Here is a 24,055-nt window from a genome sequence, read left to right as displayed (position 1 = left end):
AAGAGCGAGGCATCGTCAACAGGTGCATTGCAAAGCTGTTCACTTCACGGAGCACTCTCACTACTACCTGCCAGCAGCAGAGTGAGGCTCCTTCATCGCAGGGATCAGTGTGACGGAACTGCGGGCCAGCTACAAGGTGGCATGGCACATAGATCACAGTGGTACCAAGCTGTTTTTAAGTCTACACTAGACATTCTCCTCTGAATATATGTATGTATAATTTTTACAGTGGGATTATGCTATACCCACTCATGTAAGCTTGCTGTGTTTCACTAGTAAAAAATCTTATATATACATATATTAACTTCTTTTGATGACCACTGCATGGTACTTCAATATATAGATATATTATAATTGATTTACTTCAACGGGCAGATGTAGGTTCATTTTCATTTTTCATTATCATAAATAATGCTGCCCGGTCTATTCTTTTTTTTTTTTTTTTTTTTTTTTGCGGTACGCGGGCCTCTCACTGTTGTGGCCTCTCCCGTTGCGGAGCACAGGCTCCGGACGCGCAGGCTCACCGGCCATGGCTCACGGGCCCAGCCGTTCCGCAGCATGTGGGATCTTCCCGGACCGGGGCACGAACCCGTGTCCTCTGCATCGGCAGGCGGACTCTCAACCACTGTGCCACCAGGGAAGCCCCTAGGTCTATTCTTATACATAATTTTATCCTGTCTCCTTGGTTTATAGTCTTACACACAGAATTTCTGCATCAAAGTGTATTTACATTTTTGAGACTGGTACACATTGCCATAATACTGGCAATTCATACTTTCAACATCTGATTGTAGCCATTCCCTTACACCATTATAAATATTGGGTATAATCATTCTTTCTTGTTATTTTAATCCTCGGCGCTCTGGCAGGCAAAAGGGAATTCTTTCTTTCTTTTATTTTCACATTTCGGGTTACTACTAATGCTATATACCTTTGTAGATTTAGTATCCATTCTGCGTTTCTTTTAAAATGAATTGTCTACTTGAGTCTACTGCCTGTATTTCTACTCAGATATTTTTCTTTTATCAGTTTCGGAAACTGATCTTTTGTCACATGATACCAATGTTCTTCCCTCAATTCATTACTTCATTCTTATCTCTACCATAGATAAAGATACTGACACTTTCATCATTCAAAAAAGGTCCTTTGTGTCCTCAACCAATTTCTCCCTACTCCCACATACCCATACACATACACCCACATCCAACAGTAACTATGTTCTGATCGCTGTCACTGAAGGCTAGTGTCACTTGTTCTTGAATTTCACATGGTCTATACAGCCTATAGGAATGGTCCATACAAGCTATACTCGTTTATGTTTGATTTCTTTTGCTCAATGCATTTTTAAAAATTTACCCCCAAAATGTGTTCCTTTTTACTGCTGAATAGTATTTCACTATTGTAAGAGTACCACTATTTGTCTACTCTCTCTCCATTCTCCTGTTGATGGGCATCTGGTAATTATGAAAAAAGCTGCTGAAACATTCATGCACATGTCTTTTTGTGAATCTAAGTTTTCATTTCTCTGGGCAAATACTGAGATACGGGATTACAGGATCAAGAGCAGGTATATGTTTAACTTTATAAGACACTGCCGAAGTTCTGCAAAGTGTACCAATTTATACTCCTATGAGCAATATATGCGAATTCTTCTATAATGTCCAATATACCATTAAGCCCATCCAATGACATTTTTTTCTTTCAGATATTATAACATTCAGTTCTTGAACTACAATTTGGTTCTTTTTTAGACTTTCCATTTCTCTCCTAAAATATACATATTTTTTCCTTTAAATTCTTTGATATGTGTGTGTGTTCTTTTTAGGTCACGGTCTACTAATTCCAATAATTGGATCAATCATCTGTGGGGCTGCTTATTCTTTTTCTGTATTTTCCTGCTCCTTTGCATTTCTTGTAATTTTTTTCTTATTGTACTAAGGTCAAAGTGAATGAAGGAACAATGGAAACTGAGACATAATATTGCTTATTTTGTTTCTTTTCTCAAGCATACAAACTCTTTTCTCTATCTCCTAGTTAGAATGAGGCAAATTAACAAGAGGAAATATATCAAATAGAAACTGAAAACCCTGAAGGTACACTAAGAAGTCTATTTCATTTCTCTGTATCATGTGAGGTACCCAAAACTACTACTTCCTAACTAGGTGACCTTGGATAAATTACCAAACTTCTACGTGCATCTGTTTCTACATTTGTAAAGCAAAAATAATCACTACATATTTTTAAAATCTGTTGTAAACACTAAATGAAAGAATGTACCTAGCACAGTGCCTAGAACACCATAAGTGTTCAGTAAATAACTATTAGCAGTAAGGCTTAATAAATACAAATTATTAGTAGTAGTTGCAGTACCAATGAAACCGAATTAGTCATAAAACTTATTCTAAAATATTAAATCCATATAGTTATGATAGTGTGATTAAATGTAACATGGTGGCCTCTAGCAACATTTCTTTTAAGAACATGAGTTATGGATTTGAATTTTGATTATTTCTACTCACTAGCTGGATAAACTTCAGCTAGTTACTTTATTTCTCTAAGCCTCAGTGTCTTTACCTGGGGTGGGGGGGAAAGGATCTACCTAACTTTTCAGGACTGTGGGGAGGATTAGTAAAAACAACAGATATAAAGCAGCAGATATTTACTGCTACAATTAACAGGCATCAAAGAAGCTGTGGACAGGGAGCGTTGCCTGCCATTCCAGTTCTGCAAGATCAAGCCATCAGCCACTGCAGTCACCTACAATGGTGCGCCCTGAGGGGAATTCAGGATGGAGAAAAACAGGGAGCATTCTGTTCTTTGGATACTGGCCCTTGACAGTTAAGATGCATATCTAAGGAATAATTTCAATGAACCCAGGTCCTTGCACCTTCCCATGCATAGAAAAGCACTAAAATCATCAACCTCAGATGTCTGCTCTTTGTGATTAGCAGTGATCTTTTGATGTTTGACTACAAGGTTTTCTCCAGCCAAAAACTCCTATATACCCTGGCTCCTCCCTTACCTCTTCCGGGCAGTTCCTCAGAGCTACCTGAGAGGCTGTCTCCCGGGCTATAGTCCTCAGCAAGGTCCCCGAATAAAACTTAACTCTCAACTTTTAGGTTGTGCATAAATGCCCGCACCCAGCAATTTTCTCTGAATCTAAGGTATAGGTATATTGCGTATCAGAGTCTGATTCTCTGTTCTGAACTTTTATAAATGAGTGATTCTCAACTTAGTCGGGGCGGGGGGGGGCAGTATTGGTGGTAAATGCCTAGAATAAGATGTTAAAGTGATGAAAACATGCTTTGCGTATGAAGGCAGAAAAAAGGCTGGGGAAAAAAAAGCAACTGATCTCGAGCATCTACCTGTTTATTCTGTTTATAAGGATACATACAGGGTTTGAAGCAAAACAGATTTAGTTAATCAAGTTGAAAATATAAAAGATACGGCGATGGAAAAAAAATTTCAGAAGCACAATTTCTGTCTATGGCTCCTTTACTGTGCCACATTATACACAGACCAGTCTCCACACTGAAGTCAATATAAGAATATGCAGAGGTTCTTTCCTTAGGTGGAACCTGGAGTTTTTCTCTCCCTCTGTCATGTGCTTCATTACTTAACAACCAAATGACACAGAAAAACCGGTATTAGATACCTTATGTTTCTGGAGCATAAGATACAATCGTTCAATGGTATCCACAGGGGATTGGTTCCTGGACCCTCCACACAGACCAAAATCCTTGGATGCTCAAGTCCCTGATATAAAATGGAGCACTACTGGCATATGACCTACACACATCCTCCCTTATACTTTACATCGTATCTAGATTATTTATAATATCTAATACAATGTAAATGCTATGTAAATAGTTGTCAGCATGCAGCAAATTCAAGTTTTACTTTTTGGAACTTTCTGGGAATTTTTTTTTCCCCAAATATTTTTGACCCACAGTTGGTTGAATTTGCGAATGCAGAACCTGCGGGTATGGAGGGCCGACTGTAACTAATAACAGGACACAAATAGACATGACTTAGGAAAACTCAAGTAAAATTTAATAATTCAAGTGAGCCATCTGCATAGGTAGAATCATTATTGCCCTGGAAAGAACTATGAGGTTGAACCATATAAAACTGTAGTTTTTATAGGTCACAATGGTTAAATCTGAGAAATTACCTTTTTAAACATATCATTAGAATAAGAGTCTTCCAATTACTCAAATGTCCTTATAGGACCATTTTAAAGGAATAAATGATCTAAAAAGGAAAGCTAGAAGCCCCCTGGACAAGAAATGGTATCAGACAATCCAGTAAACAGAAAAACCACTGAGACAGAGACCTGTATGATCTTGTGTTTACCCTAAATGAAAAGCACAATTACTTAAAAAGCCACAAATTTATAAGGATCTAATGGTTTCTATTTTGCTGCTTTATTGCTCTTGTAGTACCAAAACTCTTACCGTATGGTGAGTTCCAATATTTGAGCAAGTCTGTCATGAAGGAAATTTGCCTACAAAGGAGAAAAAAAAAATGTTAAGAACGGATCTATTATATTCCGAATACCCATATGTAATAATACAAGTGTGATTTAAAGGACAAAGCATAACTCTAACTATTAAACTGATGGTACAGAATGCTTTAATGTTTTGGTTTTATCTGTCTCATACACTGGCATTTAATGTAAAGTTTCTTTTATTCCTCTCCTAGTCTCACTGGTAAAAACAAAATCGATAGACACACAAAATACCTATAGCAAAATCATAGAAAACCACTGCAAAAACAGTTTCAAAGCAGTAACAATCGTTAACATTTAATTTGGGATCTGCCATTCCCATCAGCTGACATTACACAAAAAAATTATTTAGGCTTCACAGCTATGTCTTCAGCTTTCAGTCCCTATCAAATCCACTGCCTTGTGGATTCTGTTGATCTGCCTGAAGCTTGGAATCTACCTACCAATTACCAGGACAGCGTCCACGAAGTCAAACCCCACCCCCGCCCCCTCCACCATGTGTTCACTTACTTTGGACTCACACTGTGCTGCTATTTCTTCAAAAGGTGCTTTCTGGAATCTCTCTATCACTAGACGCCTCTTTTCCTTTTCCTGTTCTTCCATTCCACTGGTATCTATATAAATGTTTAAAAAGACCCATTAAAAGGAATACGAAAATTTCATAGAACCTTGCCAATGACCATAAGAGCAAATGATCTATAAATAAAAAATAAGGGTGATTTATAGGACTACTTGTATAGGGAAAAAAGCAAAAGGTGTGACATCCCTGAAGTGTCTTAGTTAAGGCTAGAAAGCCCAGATATAAAAAAATTTAAAAACTACACAGCACAAAACCCTTTCTCATAAGACTACCTTTGTCTCTCTTACCAAATAAAAGCAGAAGCATGACAACTTCCTACAAGTTCAACAACTTCAAGGCCCTTCCTGAAGGATGATTCTTTTATTAATAATCATGCCCTTGCACATATGAGGTACTAAATTAAAAGTCTGCTAAACTTGATAGTGAATGGTGTGACTGAAATATAGATAGGGGCGTGCGGAACCATATTGTTTTAGCCTCTTCCATTTATCTTCCACAATTTGAAAAGGGATTTTTTTAAATCTTAAGATGACGTGTGGTCTGGCCAAAGTTTGTGAGATAATAAAATAATAAATGTCTGTCATTCTGATACATATAATAACTATGTCTATTTGCTTAAGAATCTGAAAAGAAGGCTAATTAATGGCTTATTTATTGATGGTCTACAGTAACAACTCAGTAACTCTTCAGCTTTTTTATTTTTCCTGGTCAAGAATTTCATAAGATGAAACACAATCTGTTCAAGGTTCTTCAAAAACAAAGCTTCCCTTCAGGTAGACAAACTGTAACAATTAGCTACTTTTAAAAAATGGATATATCAGGTACAAACGAAATAGGTTTATTTTCCCCCCTCTGAAATTGTGGCAGGTTAAGAAAGTTGTCGAATTTATGTACTTTTTCTGAATGACTATAATACAGAATTATGATCACATCTCTCATGTTCACTAGATTAGGGTCACAAGCTCAAATGTGCCAGAGGCTAGGCAGGAAACATAAATGTTTTAAAAGCAGTAAGAAAAACAGGACTTGGGCAAGCTGAGCATATATCCCTGGTCTTTATTCAAATCCAATTTCTGAAAATACTTCTTCTACCTAAATTTGGCCTGCAGGCAGCAAGTTTCTTTTCCATGCATTAAGTCCAGTAGTTCTCAAACTTTTTGTTTCAAGACTCCTTTATACTCTGAAAAATTATCAAGAAAGCCAAATTGCTTTCTTTATGTATTACATTTGATATTTTCCATATTACAATATAAAAATGAGAGACTTAAAAAATAGTCATTAAATGCATTAAAGAAATGAAACCACTATATGTTAACATAAATGTTTCATGAAAAAATAACGACATTTTCTAAAATGAAAAGATTTAGTGAAGAGAATGGCATTGTTTTCTATTTTTGCAAATCTCTTTAATGTCTGACTTAATAGAAGCAGTTGGATTCTACATGCAGATGCCTTCAATCCACTGCAATATGTTATTCTGGTTGAAGTATATAAAGAAAAACTAAACTCACACAGGTATCGACTGGGAAAGAGTAATTCAATAAATAGCCTTTTCACAGAATTGTAGCTATTTCTTCTTGGACACTACAACAAAACATGACAAACTGTAGTTTCTTAAAAGTTAGTTGCAATATGGAATTTGAAACCTTATTAATGAACTTTTTGTAATTGGTTATATTAACATCTATTGGTCTGTTCTACAGTTTGAATAGAGCTTTACTCATGTATGGTTTTGTAACATCATGCAAGGTCATTTGGAATATTGCTCCACTGATTTATGCAGACCCTCTAAATGTAGACATATTTCACTGTAAAATACTCTTTAAATTCACATTTGTTAGTTATTATCACTGATCTCATTAGAAAAGTCTTTAAATAAATATTGGGGAACTGTCAAACTTGCACTGGCAGACATAAGCTTCAAAACTCTAATTTTGTTAAAAAGTGCTAATTTTATCACTGGGAGCAAATACTGTCAGGGTGGTTTTTTTCTCTTGAAGTGACAGCTTCCCTTCAAATACCACAGGTTTTCTGTCTTTTTTTTTTAAAGTAAAAGTGACATTCCTTAAAAAAACCAACTAGTTCTGCTTGCAAGTAAAAGCAATCAAAGAAGTGCTTTATATGTGCTCCCCAAAGGCATGTATTCATGGGATGAGATTAATAAAATTAATCATTTATACTGATTCTTCAAAGGCATTCTTAAGAGAAATCTTGCCTTTTAAAAATAACGGGTGGGCTTCTCTGGTGGCGCAGTGGTTGAGAGACCGCCTGCCGATGCGGGGGATGCGGGTTCATGTCCCGGTCCGGGAAGATCACACATGCTGCGGAGCGGCTGGGCCCAGTGAGCCGTGGCCGCTGAGCCTGCGCGTCCGGAGCCTGTGCTCCGCAATGGGAGGCGCCACAACAATGAGAGGCTCGCGTACCGCAAATAAATAAATAAATAAATAAATAACTGGGGATGTGTGGTGCTGAAGAATTCAATGACCACTAGTACAGTTTGACGCCACTGCCTTCATTCACGTTAATCCATGCAGTAAAAAGGCAAACAATGTCTTAGTATTGTGCTGAATGTACTTTTTGATTTGAAGGATCCCTTGGAAGAGCCTTCCCCAAAGCTCCAGGGGTCCAAAGACATACTTTTGAGAACCACTGTCAGACTGTAAGTTCCTCAACATGTCTTATTAATTTTTAAATGTCTCACAGTATCTTGTACACAATGGGTGCTCAAAAATTGCTTATTAAATTCAATTAATTTTATTTTGGCAAATTTGATATTACAATAAGAAAAAAAAAATCCTCTAATGGATTAAGCTGAAAAAGGTCAGATTTTATTTCATGTATGATGGGTACTAGAGCGCTTCACTTCCCTTGTTAATGATTTTCTTATTCTAATATTTCTTACAAATTGAGAGCCAATTTCCACTCTGTATCGTGACAGTCAGTTTCCACCCTGCATTGCTTTACCAATTAGAAATGAATTGAGATCGAGGCATCATGAGCTTCGCAGGAATTTATATTAATACTTAATTGAAGGAATCATTTAAAAATGTTTAAAAGAGGCAAATTATATAAGGTAAAATTTATTTCCATAAAGGCTACAGGAGAAAAAAAAATCAGAGTACTATTTTATGCAAACATAAGTGAAAAGACTAGAGTCAGTCAGACCTGGGTATGAAATTTGTCTCCAGTATTTACTAGCTCTGTGATCTCACGAGAGTTGCTCATTTCTCTGCCTCAGTGTCCTCACTGATAAAATAGCAAGGATTAATGTGACTCTACTGTACCTGCTGACAATTTCAGCCAGCTCCTTTCTCTTACCCCATTAGAAACACGCTTCGAATCACACTGCTATATGCCTACTAAAAATCATTCTATGTAATTCTCTCAGAATTATTCACCTGCCCATCTCCTATAAAAGGAAATACATTCACTATTTCTCATAAATTCACTCAGCCTCAATGTTGGCCACCAAATAAGGGCAGCATTCAAATACATGGTGATATGCTTTCATAATTCTAGAGAAGTCAGTCTACAGAGAGGAAAATAATTATCTATGACAAGACAGGATAATTACAAAAGCCTAAAGAACATAAGCTAATAAATTGATTATATATTTATATAGAAATCGACAGTATATACACTTGCCATGTTGCCTCTGTTAATTCTGGCATTTAAACAAGTACTAAGATCTAGATAAGCTAGAAAATACTAGGAGAGTTAACAAGCAAAATCTCACCAATTGCTTTCTTTAACGCCTCAAAGGTGATTTCTTCAGTGTTACTAACCTAGAGGAAAGTGATTTTAAGTAAAATAAAGAGTTAGGAACGGTCAATATAAATGATACCTGCACCTAGTTACAAGTAATCTAAGAACTTTGACAAATACTTTCTTTTCTTTGTGTTGGCTGGATTTGTGGTCACACTCAACAGTATCAAGTAATCTCCATGTTTTCACTGGATTTAACAATGGCTACCACAGTGGTTCCCCAAAGAAGTCTACAGATTGATGTTAGGCTGGCAGAATTAGCAACCTTTACAGCAACCCAACCAATATTCAAGGCAGAGATTATATATAAATGCAGCTTCAGCTATGTAATAAATGAAAACTAAATATTCTATACTCTTTATAATTTTGGTACCACATACAGGTTAAAAATCAAAGATGAAATAATCTAAAACTTTAAGTGCAAAAGTCTTAAAGCAAAAAGTCACTACTTTGGGAAATGTTCAATGAGTACTGTTAACCAACACTTAAAAGTAATTATATTCTGGATCTCTTAAGGTCAACCACCAAGTCTCATTCTCCAGAAACTCCCTTTAACTTGAAGTTTTCAAATCTCGCTTGCTTTGAGACATGTAAAAGGTGTGAAATCAAGTGCTTACATAAGAAGTCAGTAATACTTTTTGTGGCACTAGCACATTTTCAGAAGGAATAATATATCCAGTTACTATAGTATCTCTGAATAAAAGTTAAGAAATGATATATGAGTACTTGCCTTGGACTCTGGTCATCCCTAATTTTAGCTCATGAGCTTCTTTTTGCTAAGCCTAAGGCAGCAAGACTAGTGAAAGCAAAAGACTTCATGCTTTGCATCTTAGCTCTCTGTACAAAGGATTTAGCTGGAAATCAAAGCAGCAAGAGTTCCACTACCTCAGTTTTTCTACTGAGGGCTCATATTTCTAGTTGAAGTCAGATTAAACTTGGGAATCTTCAGTTGCTTTGTTCTAGATATTTGGAGCAGATATATAAGATTAGGCTCTGGCTGGTCAATTATTTGTACCTAGAAGCAATCTAGTACTTCAAAGTTGTTCTTACAACTGGTTAAGAGCTTTAGACTTTTGAGAAACAACTATAGTATAGGAGAAAGAACACAGGAGAAGCTAGAAGGCCAGAATTCTTATTACGGAGAATTTTTACTTATTACCTGTTCAATCCTGGATAAGTGAAAAGCTAGAGTACTTTATCTAATAACTCTTCTCTGTTTGTTGTTTTCCTTAATTTGGATAATGAGGATGCATTTGCCCAGCATCAAAGAATCATGCCTATGGTGCTTTATTCTATTAGTCAAGCTGATGATTTAATTTCAGGAGGCAGAGACGCCACTGAAATAAATAAATGTTTTAGCCATTTATCTTCTTGAATACCTGAATTTAATTTAGGTATCTTTATACATACATAGTGCAATTTTTAGGAGAAGTTCACTAAATGATTCATGGTGGGCTAAAATTTGAATTGCAAATGTTAGAACTCACATACCTCAGAAATGGACCAGGTATTTTAATAGACCATAGTAATAAGCTGAGTTATATCCAGGGAAAACAAAAGTTTTCCTATGATCTCCATCTAAACAACATGACAAGCTCTAAAAGCAGGTATCAAATATACTTGAGGACGAAGTGGGATTATGTATATACAATTTCAAGTAATTTTGATGAAATTACAAGCAATTTTTCAAATGAGCAATTTTTAAATTTGATTCATTGTTAGCAAATATACTTATTCTTAGTTTGATATTTTGTTACACCACTAACTGGTGAATACCTAACTGATGACACTTTCTCCTGTCCACACAATGAAATTAGTTAGTTTTAGCCTAGAAGGTACTGTTATTCTGTCTTCTGGTGTTTCAACGACCATTCCTAATACACAAAATCAGATACCATAACGGTAAATGAGTTTGAAACTCCAATGTGCTCAAGTAAATCTTATATACTAAACTGTATTTAACTTTTCAAATACTCAGGGTGAGGCATATTTGACTTAGGATTTATAGTTATAGCAAAGATAAAACAAAAGGATCTTTAATAAGTTAACAAATGTATTAATGAACTTTTCATGTAGAATTCATGCTCAAGAGTCTTCCTCCTATATTGTCTTCATGCAAATGTTTCTTCAGTTCATTTTATCAAAATAGACTGATTCTTTGCAATCTTTTAAAGTGCTATATATGTATTTTTAAAAGAAATAAAAAAGGTTAACAAAAGGCAAATGGGAAAAATACCAGTCAATAAAATAGACTGCACTCTTGACAAGTATAAACTAAGGCTCTGGATGAATTTCTTCCCTCAAAAGGTAATAGCAGCAAATTCATAATCACTGAAAGATACAGCTAGCAAGATATCCTTCTTGCTAGTAAGGAGTGTAAAAATTAAAATGGCTTTGAAGAGGTGAAATTTAGGGAAGATGATTTTTCCTGAGTCTTAAACTGGTAAGAAACTCTAAACCAACCTTAAAGCCCCAAGTTCCAAAATGAACACTAACTGCCTATTCCAAGTACTCTGATGCTCTGCAGATAATTCGTTGATAAAACTGATAAATTTTATATAACAGGGAGTTAAAAGCATGAAAGATATAAATTAATTGGCTGTACCCTGGCCACCAAATAATTTTAATTCCTGAAGACAAATTAACTGACAGGGATTGGAAGCAGGAGGTAGAAAGGAGGCTGAGAAAGCATGAATTCAGACAACTTCCTTCCTCTTTTCTTACATGGATATTCTTTTAGTTATTTACATTGTACCAATGAGAAATAATGAAATACCTAGGAAGGCAAACAATGGATAAACCACAAGGAGGAAGCTGACGTGACATGCTGGCACACTGGAATTTTTACTTGACTATCAAAAAACGCTCTGCTGATTTGTGTGGATAAGTCCTAGAGAACACTGGCTGCTTTTTCTTCCTATAACTCAGTTGGGTACACTCTTGCGCTCTATTGAAACAGGAGGAGAACATTAAATCTATGATGTTTCAAATAACTCCTTAAAGAGTACACAGGTCACTGATACAGCTTAACCTATGTTAAATTCATTATACTTACTATCCAAAAAGATTAAAAAATTTCTCTCATAGGTGAAATTTTGAAACTTTCTAAAAGTAGTGAGCATTTGGCTTCACATGACAGTGTATATAATTCCATTTATTCTCACAACTTATGTTGCATAAATCTTTAAAAATAAATAGGATTAGAGGGCCTATTTATTTAATAACAGGACTTGTGTAGCATTTCTTACTTATTAAAAAAACATACTTAGTTCTGTCTTATGGTTCCTTTTACTACAATGTGAAATCTAGTGATATAACACACAATATTAAGTTTATGTATATTTATAGGTACATGAAATGAGTTCAGTAAAATAAATTATAAATAAGTTCAAGGCTAAATCAGATTAACTTCTACTAACAATTTTGTTGATTTAGGGATAAATGAGAGTTGTATTTGATCCTGTTTAAAAGTGTGGAGGGGCAAAAAGTTCTTTTAAATTGATGTCTATCTCAAGACAGTACTTCATCATAAACTTTCAGCAACTTACCATATCATCTGAAGGATTGCTGTTGGGTAAGATATCCACCTGAATGGATACGGTGTCCACAATACTTTTCCTCCTAGAAAGTCGATCTTCATCTAAAATTTTAAAAAATTTCCCCCATTATTTGCTAGTTAGAATGACATGTCATTTATAAACTACACCTATTTCAGATTTTAAAATTTCAGAAAATTAAGACAGTTTGCCTTTTTTGCTCTTACTAAATATATAAAACAGTGTGCTCTCAGACTTTTATATTTCATGAAGCAGATTAAAAAAATAAAATTGATGGGTGAACTCAGTTTAATACAGCTGACCCTTGAACAACATGGAGGTTAGAGGTGCTGACACCTGCACAGTCGAAAATCAGCACAGCATTTTACAGTTGGCCCTCCACATCTCCAGTTCAAATTTCCCAATTCTCCATTAACCAATTCTATTTGACATGTTCTAAACCCAATTTTAACATCTCTAATAAACCTCCTTTACCTCCACAATGCCATATTTATTTTTCAAGAGCGCCATCATTGAAAAATCTTTATCTTTTCTTACCTAGATCTGAGGATAGCTTACTAGCTGGTCTAATACAACACTCCCTCCTATACTACCAGTAGAGTTGTTCTAAAATAAATCTTTTTCACACTGAACTGTAATTTTAAAATAAATCCAGGGACTCCCCTGGTGGCGCAGTGGTTGAGAATCCTCCTGCCAATGTAGGGGACACGGGGTCGAGCCCTGGTCCGGGAAGATCCCACATGCCGAAGAGCAACTAAGCCCAGGCACCACAACTACTGAGCCTGTGCTCTAGAGCCCGCGAGCCACAACTACTGAAGCCGCATACCTAGAGCCCATGCTCTGCAACCGCAATGAGAAGCCCGCGCACCACAACGAAGAATAGCCCCCGCTCGACATAACTAAAGAAAGCCCGCGTACAGCAATGAAGACCCAATGCAGCCAAAAATAAATAAATAAATTAATTAATTAATTAATTAAAAAACAACAAAAAAACAAATCCAGCCCACTGAGTAATGCTGAGCTTCGCAAGTTTTTCCACATATATATAATTATAATACATGTAAGGCATATGGAGATAAAAGGAAGAGGCTGCTTGCACTGCAAGCTGACTACCCCAGGCCCGACCCAGCTACCTGAAGAACTAAGGAGATAAATATCCAGACACACCTGTAAAGCTCCCAATAACAACTGGGAAGCTCAGGTCTAGAATCTTAGTCAAACAGCACAGTCAGTCACTTCATAATCTGGCAACACTCCATCTTCCTAATCTCATTTTGTATATAGAGTTGACTCTTGGACAACATGGGGGCTTGGGGCACTGACCCCTGCACAGTCAAGAATCTGCATTATAACTTTAGTCGGCCCTCCATATCCATGTTCTGCATTCACAGATTCAACCAACTGAAGATCATATAGTACTGCAGTAGGTATTTACTGAAAATTATCTGTGTATAAGTAGACCCGTGCAGTTCAAACCCGTGTTGTTAAAGGATCAACTGTACTGTGATTTTTATCCTTCTGAAGGGGTGAATAATGAACTAAAAGAAGGCCAACATAAAGAAACTAGCTTCTTTCTTACTGAATACTCCTCTACTCCAAGGTAGCCTTCCATGGCAGTAATTAATGCTGTTGATCAAATACAGCAATTTATTCTCTTTCTGGGACATAGTAGGATTGCAATTCCTGGCCTCTTTGTGGTCAGGAGGGACTGTGTAACTAGCTCTGGCCAGTAAAGTATGAGTAACATTTCAGATCGCGGCGATCCCGTCAGCTTGGATTCCAGAATACGGATGACATGAACTTATGCACAGTTAGTTGGAGCGATGAGCACATCTTCACTGGTTTAAACTACTAAGAACCTGTGACTGTTCTCACAGCACAACTTAGCCAGGGTTTCTTAGCCTTGGCACTAGTGGCATTTTGGCCCAGGTAATTCTTGCCAAGGGGACTGTTCTGTGCCTCACTGGATGTTCGGCAGCATCCCTGACCTCTACCCACCGGATGCCAGTAGGCCTGCCCCAGTGGTGATAACTAAAAATGTCCCTAGGGTTGACAAATGTTCCGTGGGATGGGCAAAATCACCCACAGTTGAGAACCACTGACCCCGTCTATCCTGACTGATAACAGACCTTTCTAGAATTTTCCCTCTATGCCACCATGAGCTTCTTAAACACTAACCACATCACTCTTCCAAGCAACTCTACCCATTGCTTGATGAAGTAAAAAGGCATCTGGGTTCTCCAGTCAGATCTTGCCAACAGTAACTTCAGAGCTGCTCCCTTATTTATCTCGTGTTTAAGGCAAATGTGCCTATTCTCCAACCTCTGAGCAGGCTTTGGCACATCTGCCTTACACACTTTTCTACAAACAGAAACTCCTGCTGGAAGCCCTTTATTACCTGCCCTTTCTTATGTCCTCCCCACTGTAAAGATTCTTATCTTTCAAGCCCTGGTTAAACATTACATCGCTTCCTTAAAATCTTAAATATCACTCTAATTATTTTTACTTATCCCCCTTTCTTCTAGCTACAGAAATTTCCTTTCAGTTATGACTGATCTTTCCTTGTCACTCTTCAATCATCACCCTTTAGTCATCTAGTGGGCCTTGAAGTACAGACATATGAATTAATGTCTCATGTCCCCAAGTATACAAGAAATTCAGGGGCAGACTCTGTGTCTGCATCTAGCACACACTAGTTACTCAGGTTCTGCTGGGTGAAGGCTGGAGGAACACAGACCTATATCTGTGACAAGTTATTACCTATCGTTGTTCTACAGTTTTCAGGCTGGAAATATTATATCTCCTGCATAGGGCCATTACTGAGGTAGCCTAGATACTGAACTTTTTCTACTTTTTCTTCATGATCATTTGCACTAATATAAATCACCAAAGCTAATGACCAAACATCAGTGGAACTGCCACAAAATAGTATGTGGTCATCACTGCTGACCTGCTTTTTTACCCTCTAATCACACCAATTTTCAATGTCTTACCAGAATTCAAAAGGAGGAATAAATAACAGCCTGCTTCCCACCCACACAAGATTTTCTAGGTTAATATACAAAGGCTGATGGGCTGCAGAGAAAAGTCAAACTGAAGCCTAAGACAAAACTAAAAAGGAAAGGAGAAGTACAGAGGCAGGAGAGGGATTACTGAGTGACAAAAATCAACAAGAACAGAAGGGAAGTATAATGAGCAGAGATTAGGGAAGAAAATGAAATTCAGTGGGAAACTCTAATACTATATTCTCAGAAAGTTCTTTCTTTTGACCTATAGAGCAACCTGCTTGTAGGTGACAGAAAAAGCCCAGATACAACTATCATCAGATATCTCGTACATCTACACAAAAGTAAGCTTTCCAAAATAGAGCTTACCAAAGATAACTCTCCTGTTTCCACGGGCCGCCCACATCAGTTCCTGACCTGCCTTTCAAAGTCTGCTGAAATGCAGCATCACTGCAGCCTCTGTGGACCGCACTGTCCTGCCAGTTAGAGAACTACCCTGTCACCATCTCAGTGTCTGACGTACGCACCCCCTTGGGAGGCCCTTGCTTCCCTTCCTGAAGTTGGTTTGGGGTAGTCCCAGACACTACTCTCTATGCCCTTTCATTTCCCCATCCCTTCTCCCTCTCCGCTTCCTATAATCTGCCGTTCACAATGGTAATCACTGTTTCTTCTTTTTGTTTTTAATTAGAACCTGGGTTTTAGAAGGAATACTTAGAGAGAGCGAGGCCTAACGTCCTTCAGCGATATTTTGCTGCCACCTGGTGTATCTGTGTGTAATGTATATAACTGCATTCAGATGGCTAAAGAACAGAGAAAACAGTCTGAATACAAGTATAACACAGAACCACATTAAATTATTCAATATAATTTTCTATGGCTATGTAAAAAATAAGAGGTAGGAACTTACTTAACTGTATATAATAAATCATAAATGTAATTAGGGCTACTATACCATTCAGATTCAATGAAAAAGCTAACTGGGGCAAAATGAAATTTCACAGATAATTTATCTTCACGAAATTTAAAATGTCAGTTTAATGCTGATACTACTTATACAGATATACTTTTTTGGTCTTATAGAAAAACACAAAATTCCATCTAGAGCTAATGCATATTTATAAAATAAAAAGAACCTAAAAAACCACTGTCACCATGAATACAAAGTCAGTGTAGGGCTTCCCTGGTGGCGCAGTGGTTGGGAGTCCGCCTGCCGATGCAGGGGACGCGGGTTCGTGCCCCGGTCCAGGAGGATCTCACATGCCGCGGAGCGGCTGGGCCCAGGGGCCATGGCCGCTGAGCCTGCGCGTCCGGAGCCTGTGCTCCGCAACGGGAGAGGCCACAGCAGTGAGAGGCCCGCGTAACGAAAAAAAAAAAAAAGTGTAATATTAAGAGACAATCTTTTATTTCTAAAACAAGCTTTAAAACAAAACCTCTACAAGGAGAGATGGGATATATACATGAAAATACTTTTATAAGCAGATATTTGTTGGAAAATAATGGAGGTTTTGATAAAGCAGATAAAGACATCCACGTGTTATAAGTGCTTTTAATCAATAAAACAAATTAACAAAATTCAAAATGCCAACTGGAAGATTAAGACATTAAAAAATACTAATACCATTCTTATATTGATATGGCATTTTGTAGTTTTTATAAGCACTTTCATGTATATATCCCATTTGAGCGAAATGGCTTCAGGGCTATGGTCCTCGCTTCACATGAGGATATGGGGTCACTGAGAGATTAAGGGGTTATGCCCAAGGCCACATAGCGAGGGTAGAACAAAGCCATTCTATTCTCTCTTCACGTCTTCACTTTGAGAAGTCATCTTTCCTGAAAGCTCTTGCAAAATTCCCTATACTGCTAATTTCAAAATTCTCATCATAACCTCTAATCTCTCACACAAAACGTAGTCCTGACCCCTACCATACCTGGATGCTCCACTGTCCAAGACACTCAACAAAAGGCTGAGCTCCAAAACTACCCCCTCTTCCCTATTCATTTCTGTTAATAAAAAGTCCATCCTTCTATCACCCAAGATTCAAAACTACTTACAGACAGTTACATTTGAAATGCATACTTCTTTCTTTCTTCACTTAAACCCAGTCACACCACCCGTCCCTCCTAAAACAGAAACAACAAAAAGCAAGCAAATGAAGCAGCAAACAAGCTCTTCCTCCTGGTGCTGTACCAAGCACCCAAATGTCCGTGGTAGAGCCCTAGACAAAATCTTTGCCTTTCTCCCTGTGCCCCCGTATCACTCAACTGCTTATAGATTCTCTCTTGCAGTGTTCTAGAGTCCACTCACTTTCCTGTATTCGCACTGGGACCTCCTTAGTACAGGTCACTGCCATCTCTCCTGGAGATTACTGAAGAGTATTCTAAATGGTTGTCCCGTCTTCAGTTTGCTAAACTACAACCAGGTAACATTTCTAAATGCAACTCTTATCATGCCATCCTGTTTAAAATCATTTAATGACTCCCCATTGCTTTTAGGATAGTTCAAACTATTTAACCCGGTTTTACAATTCCCAACCCTACTCTTCCAATTCACTCCAAGCAGACTAACTTTATACTAATTCCTTGAAGAATCATGTTCTTGCCTACCTCCATTCCTCCACATATGCTATTATTTCTGCATGAAACACAGTTCACTTGCCTAACACCTGCTTCAGGCTCATCATAGGGACTTTTTCCTCTGGAAGACATCCGTTTCACCAAACCTGGACCAAACACTCTCCTAGGTGCTGCCTGAGGACCCCAAACCTCTCTGATCATAGCCTTTAAGGCATATTGCAACTGTCCTGTTAGACAAATTGTATAATGAATTAACTTCTTTCCTATGCATCTCGAATAAAACTGGTGAAGTGCCATCTTGGGAGAACTGAGAAAAACGTCACTCAAAATCATCTTCTAAGGGCTTCCCTGGTGGCACAGTGGTTGAGAGTCCGCCTGCCGATGCAGGGGACACGAGTTCATGCCCCGGTCCGGGAAGATCCCATATGCCGCGGAGCGGCTGGGCCTGTGAGCCATGGCCACTGAGCCTGCAGGTCTGGAGCCTGTGCTCCGCAATGGGAGAGGCCACAACAGTGAGAGGCCCACGTACCGCAAAAAAAAAAAAAGTCATCTTCTGTGTTTTGTGGTCCAGATGAGGAACCCATTAGGAATGACTATAAGTCTTGTGAAAGCAGAAACCTCTCTCTTGTTCATTTTTGCTTCTGTTTGCATAGCAGCTGGCACACTGCAAATACTCATTAAGTACTGTACCCCCTCATAGAGGAGCATTTAGCATACACCTAGACATACGCTATTAACTCAAATTATAGGTTGATTTGAGATAAAAGGAAAATGCAATACTCAGCTAACATTTATTGAACACTTACTATATGTCAGTCACCAACAGTTCAGTAAGCTTTAGGCAGACCATTCTTCTTTCTTTAGAACCAGTTACCATTATATTTCAATCCTTTGTCTGTCTTCTCCACCACATTTTTTTTTTTTTTTTTGCAGTACGCGGGCCTCTCACTGTTGTGGCCTCTCCCGTTGCGGAGCACAGGCTCCGGACGCGCAGGCTCAGCGGCCATGGCTCACGGGCCCAGCCGCTCCGCGGCATGTGGGATCTTCCAGGACCAGGGCACGAACCCATGTCCCCTGCATCGGCAGGCGGACTCAACCACTGCGCCACCAGGGAAGCCCTCTCCTCCAGATTTCAATCCTTGAGGATAGGGACTGAATCTTAACATCTTTCCACCCCCCAAAGTCAGAAAAGTGCTTGATATATATAGTAGACTCTCAGTAAAGGTTTGTGGAATACATAAAAAAATAAACCTGGATCAATATGGATGACTGAACAATCTTTGAGCACACAGTTGGCAAAAATCAATTTATTAAGCACCTAACTGAACAGGCAAGGCAGTTAATTCTAGTGGTTTCAGTCTCACTATCCTCATTTGTAAACAAAGACAGTGCTACCTTCCTCACCAAACTATGTTACAGATTAACTGAGAACATGAATACAAAGTGCTTATCACAGTGACTGGCATACAGTCCGCGCATAATGAACGGCGGCTGTATTTTGATGATGATGATGGGGGCATATGCATGATACACAACAAACTATTTTGTTATTTTCTTTTGATATATTGTTCTTAAATCCCTTATTTTTAAAAATGAATACCTGATGGTTATACAGCAAAAAGAAACTTTAATAACTGATTGATTATCCCATAAAGTATCACTGTATCTTCTGACTCTTTCTGCATTAAGGCAGGACACACATGCCACGGACTGGTTCTAAACTATCAAAATCTTTATAAATCAGAAAAACCTTATTTATACTAGGGATTTCTGTGCAGTTATGTAACTAAGTATATGCTGAAATACTCAGAATTCTCCTAGTCACTGATAGGGAGACATTAAGAAAGAGAATATATCATTTTCAGGGGTGGGAGGAAATGGGAAGAGCAAACCACTTGTTAAAGAAAGTATCATAATTTTCATTAAAAATTGTTTACAGTTAAAGGAATAGGGTAAAAGGAAATAACAAGGGGTGAAAATAAACTACAGCTATGGGGAAGGTAGAGCAAAATAATAACTGAACTCACAACTATATAAAATATACAGGCCACTGGCTCCATTTTCTAGAAGGCAGACTGTATTAAGCTATTTTCCTAGAGGACAGGTGAGGGAAAGGGCAAGCCAAACTGACACTTGGATTTACCTTTGTACTTGTGCCTGGGTTTATAAGGTTTTTTGCCGGAAGGAAAGAGAGCTAAATCCAAGTTATAAGAATGAAATAGTTTAAAAGTCTGTTTTAAAAATTCTTTTAAATTACAAAGCTCTACTCATGTTTTATTCTTAGCACTTTTATTTCCCCAAGGAACTCATGAGGAATAGAATTTCCTATACTATGGAATTTAAAAGAAAATGCAAAATCTTTCATTAACATCTCAGACTATTATAAACAACTATCATTGTAATAAATGTATATATTTTGGATCCACATTATAAAAAGATAGCTATTCCCAAAGATTGTGTTACTTCCAGTGATTAATCCAGAAAACTACCTAACTGAAATCAAACAGTTCTCTTATAGAACAGAGGTATCCCCAAAGGAAGAACTAGTTTTTCTCCCAAATTTAATATTTATACAGTCATCAAATGAAAGTGAAGGTATAAGATAAAAATTCTTTGATTTTAGTTTTCAAAGTAAAAACTGAGTGCAAGACACCATGCAGTTTTGCCTTGAAACAAAACAGAATTATCTCAGGCAATGAAAAGAACAGAAGGAAATACATAATGCAGAGGGAAACATATTCTTAACTTAAAAAGTTTGCAGATTTGTTTACATAGCAAATAGTCTGTAGTCTTTCAAATGACAAAAATTACCTAATTCATTAAGGTCAATAGTCACAAATCACTAACTAAACAATTTTCACCAATTTCCCTAAGTTAAACACAATATTGCTTAAAGAGTAAAGATCTCACTTTGCTTCTCTGTTTAAAGGATATTATTATTCAGTATAGTATCAATAATATATGAAGTATAATAACGATAATCACTTGAGGATTCAATATGCTCATGATAAAATCATATACATGTTTTTAGAGATTTACTAAATGTTTTCAAGAGCAAAATTTTTAAATAGAAGTAAACTCTCTTAAGCTAGTAAGTATACAAACATAATTAACCTTCTAACTGGGCTAAGAGAAAAATTGCTGACACATAATCACTAGAGTAAGAGTTCTAATTACCTTCCTCTTACCTGTTACTTGTGGTACGTAAGGTACTGACAATCTCTCAACACTATAGCCACTGCCACCTAGTGACTCTGCAATCTTGTTGGTCAAAAAGTACAAATTTTTGTCATGCTTCTCTAAAGATTTTGGAAGCCTGTCAAGTTGATCAAAAAAGAAGTCATTTAGTATTATTTAAATTACTGAGCAAAAATAAGTTAACATATAAACATTTTAGATCAAGGCCTAAGTATAAATGCAACTTAAACTGTAATTAGTAATAGAAAAATCAGTGTATTTTCGGTGGCTAATTTGAGCTCTTTAAAAACATATGGTTATGTGGACCCATATATGAAGCATTCTGCTGCTTCCTTCCCCAGTAATGTCCCAACGGTGAAGTCAGCCTTACATGATTCCACTGGTATTCACACATTAAATGATGAAGAGGACTAAATTCAGCTTTAACTTTCATGCTAATTAAAAATCTACTGAGAGAAGAAAATAAAAATGAAGCCCCCTGACTGTTAATGAAGAAGATATTACCCAACTAAGTGATAGGAAGCACCTGGCTAAGACCTACGATTTCAATTTCCTTTCAAACTGCTTAATATTATCTTATGTGCATGCTTTCAATATTAAACTGGTTTTAGAGCCCAAAAGTTTGAATAAACTATTTTTCATATGTATTTTTTTGTTTGGACAGCAAGAAAAAAATTCAGGGTATAACACTGATTTTCCGTAATACATTGTTTCTCCTACAGCTTTATTAATATTGTTGTCTATTACTGAGAATCTTGAACAGGATATTGTATTCTCTTAAAGGAGTGTTCACTTATATATCAGAACATGCTATATTTAAGAGATATACTTCCATATTAAAAAAAGGTAAGATACATTTTTTCATCAAAGATTGATTCCATGTGTTCATGAGTCTACATTTATACTTTACAAGAACTTTTATAGCAAGAGAAACAAGTTAGATGAATTAAATGACAGAAACATAAAACGATGAATATTTTAAAACACCAGAAAATTATTCTAACAGTAGTTTATTCCTTTGTAATTATCACTGATTGGTTTTCCAAGTCAGTGCCCCTTCCTTAAAATGTAAAGAATTAACATACATGCACTTATCTCTGAAAATATGCTCTGGTAGAAAATAAGGGGCTTCCATAGTTCGAATTTCAATAACCTGAAAAATATTCAAAAACAAAACAAAATAAAAATCAGAAACCTCACTCCTCAGGACCCTGCCACAAAAGTTTGGAAAACTAAAAATACAGAAACAGAATCTAAACATTTATACGAAATACCATCATTTTATTTTGGAATTTAAGCTACATTTAGAGCCCAAAAGTAGAGTTCATTTTGTTTTCACATTTATTATTTTAAAAAGTCAGCAAGGGGCTTCCCTGGTGGCGCAGTGGTTGAGAGTCCGCCTGCCGATGCAGAGGACATGGGTTCGTGCCACGGTCCGGGAGGATCCCACGTGCCGTGGAGCGGCTGGGCCCGTGAGCCATGGCCGCTGAGCCTGCGCGTCCGTGGCCTGTGCTCCGCAACGGGAGAGGCCACAAGAGTGAGAGGCCCGCGTACCGCAAAAAAAAAAAAAAAAGTCAGCAAGCAGGTAACAAAATCATGATAGTAAAATAATACAGGTTGTAAAAAAAAAAAAAAAAAAAAAGAGGATACATTACATTTGATTAAACCTACTACAGAGGGATTAGAAGCTGTACTTTCTCAAATGCCCTATGTGGGAAATGCCTTCACAAACACCAGGCCCTCGCTGTCCCGGCTCCTCTGCACCACCTTCTGCAGCATGGGCAGGTGGTCTCAGCGCTCTTGTGAAGTCTGGCTCCTCCACTCACCTGGGAGCCACTTAGAGGGGGACCCTGTTTTCATAGCATTTGTATCTCTAATGGCAGATGTCAAATATTCACTCAAACATTTGTTTAATGAATGAATGAGTTTTACTTCTTAGAATGTTCTAAAAACCGACATTTTAGCAAGGACTGAGAGATGTGCTTCCAATTTCATAAAAATGAGGTTCTCCCTGAAAGATGTTTTTAAAGAATAAAAACTACAGTGGACTTTTTCTGCCAGGTAAGTTAGGAGCTCTGAAATGTATACTAAATCATGCCAGTAACTATTTAATGAGTCACTGCTGAGAAAGCTAAATACAGTTGAATGACACAGGACAAATCTCTGAGAGGCATATTAATTATTCAACTTTTCAGATCTAACTCAAGTAGATTCGTTTAAAACAATAACAACAAAAACAGTATAATTAAAGAAATATTAGATACTAAGATTCATAATGGTTTAAAAGGAAAACAATTATATAAGAAATCACATGAAGTATTTTAGAAGAAAATCATATATTCTACTCAACCATTACACAGAAAAATTCTAATACAACAACAGGCATCAAAGAAAACATAACACTAGTCAGAGTTAGAGCTGTAGTGTCGATTTTGTCACTATTGAAAAAGTCATGCATACTTTTATGGCATTATCTTAATAATTTGGTACATAATCATCAAAATTAATCATCACTGGAAGAAAATCCGCCACTTTTGTATAAAAATCAAATTCGAGGGCTTTTCTAAATACATTACCTTGCTAACATGCTGGCAAAACGCAGGGACAGCTATCATCTGACTTACAAAGTTGAGGTATGCAGCAACCAGCGCCATGATTCCACAACGATGGAACATTGACAAATTATCCTCATTGATAATTGCACTGTCCTTTAATAAAAAACCAAAAAACAAACACTGACAGATCAAGGTCTTACGCTTCATTAGCATTTTGTCTATGATTATACTAAAAAACTGCAGGTAGTCTGGAATGCTAACAAAAATGTCCCCTTATAAGAAGCTTTTTAAAAAAAAAATACTAAAAA

At 37.1% G+C, this 24,055-nt stretch overlaps 1 protein-coding gene across 6 annotated transcripts in view; it reads right to left on the bottom strand.

Moving 5' to 3' along the window:
- Nucleotides 1–24,055, bottom strand: part of EFR3A (EFR3 homolog A) — a 190,093-nt gene that overhangs the window by 96,405 nt on the left and 69,633 nt on the right. For all 6 annotated transcript variants that reach the window (XR_004346383.1, XR_004346384.1, XM_032609419.1 and 3 more), the window contains 7 exons: nucleotides 23,769–23,900; nucleotides 22,278–22,345; nucleotides 21,183–21,310; nucleotides 12,404–12,495; nucleotides 8,827–8,875; nucleotides 5,021–5,124; nucleotides 4,458–4,507 (listed from right to left, as the gene is read on the bottom strand). Coding sequence is in view for 4 of the 6 variants with exons in the window: in XM_032609419.1 (XP_032465310.1) it covers nucleotides 4,458–4,507; nucleotides 5,021–5,124; nucleotides 8,827–8,875; nucleotides 12,404–12,495; nucleotides 21,183–21,310; nucleotides 22,278–22,345; nucleotides 23,769–23,900 (623 nt within the window). In the remaining 2 variants the exon portion in view is untranslated. The remainder of the gene's footprint in view (nucleotides 1–4,457; nucleotides 4,508–5,020; nucleotides 5,125–8,826; nucleotides 8,876–12,403; nucleotides 12,496–21,182; nucleotides 21,311–22,277; nucleotides 22,346–23,768; nucleotides 23,901–24,055) is intronic.

Source organism: Phocoena sinus, chromosome 17 (genome assembly GCF_008692025.1).
Source record: "Phocoena sinus isolate mPhoSin1 chromosome 17, mPhoSin1.pri, whole genome shotgun sequence".
NCBI classification, from domain to species: Eukaryota; Metazoa; Chordata; class Mammalia; order Artiodactyla; family Phocoenidae; genus Phocoena; species Phocoena sinus.
The sequence above is the reverse complement of the archived record's forward strand: the minus strand, read 5'-3'. Positions and strand labels throughout refer to the sequence as shown.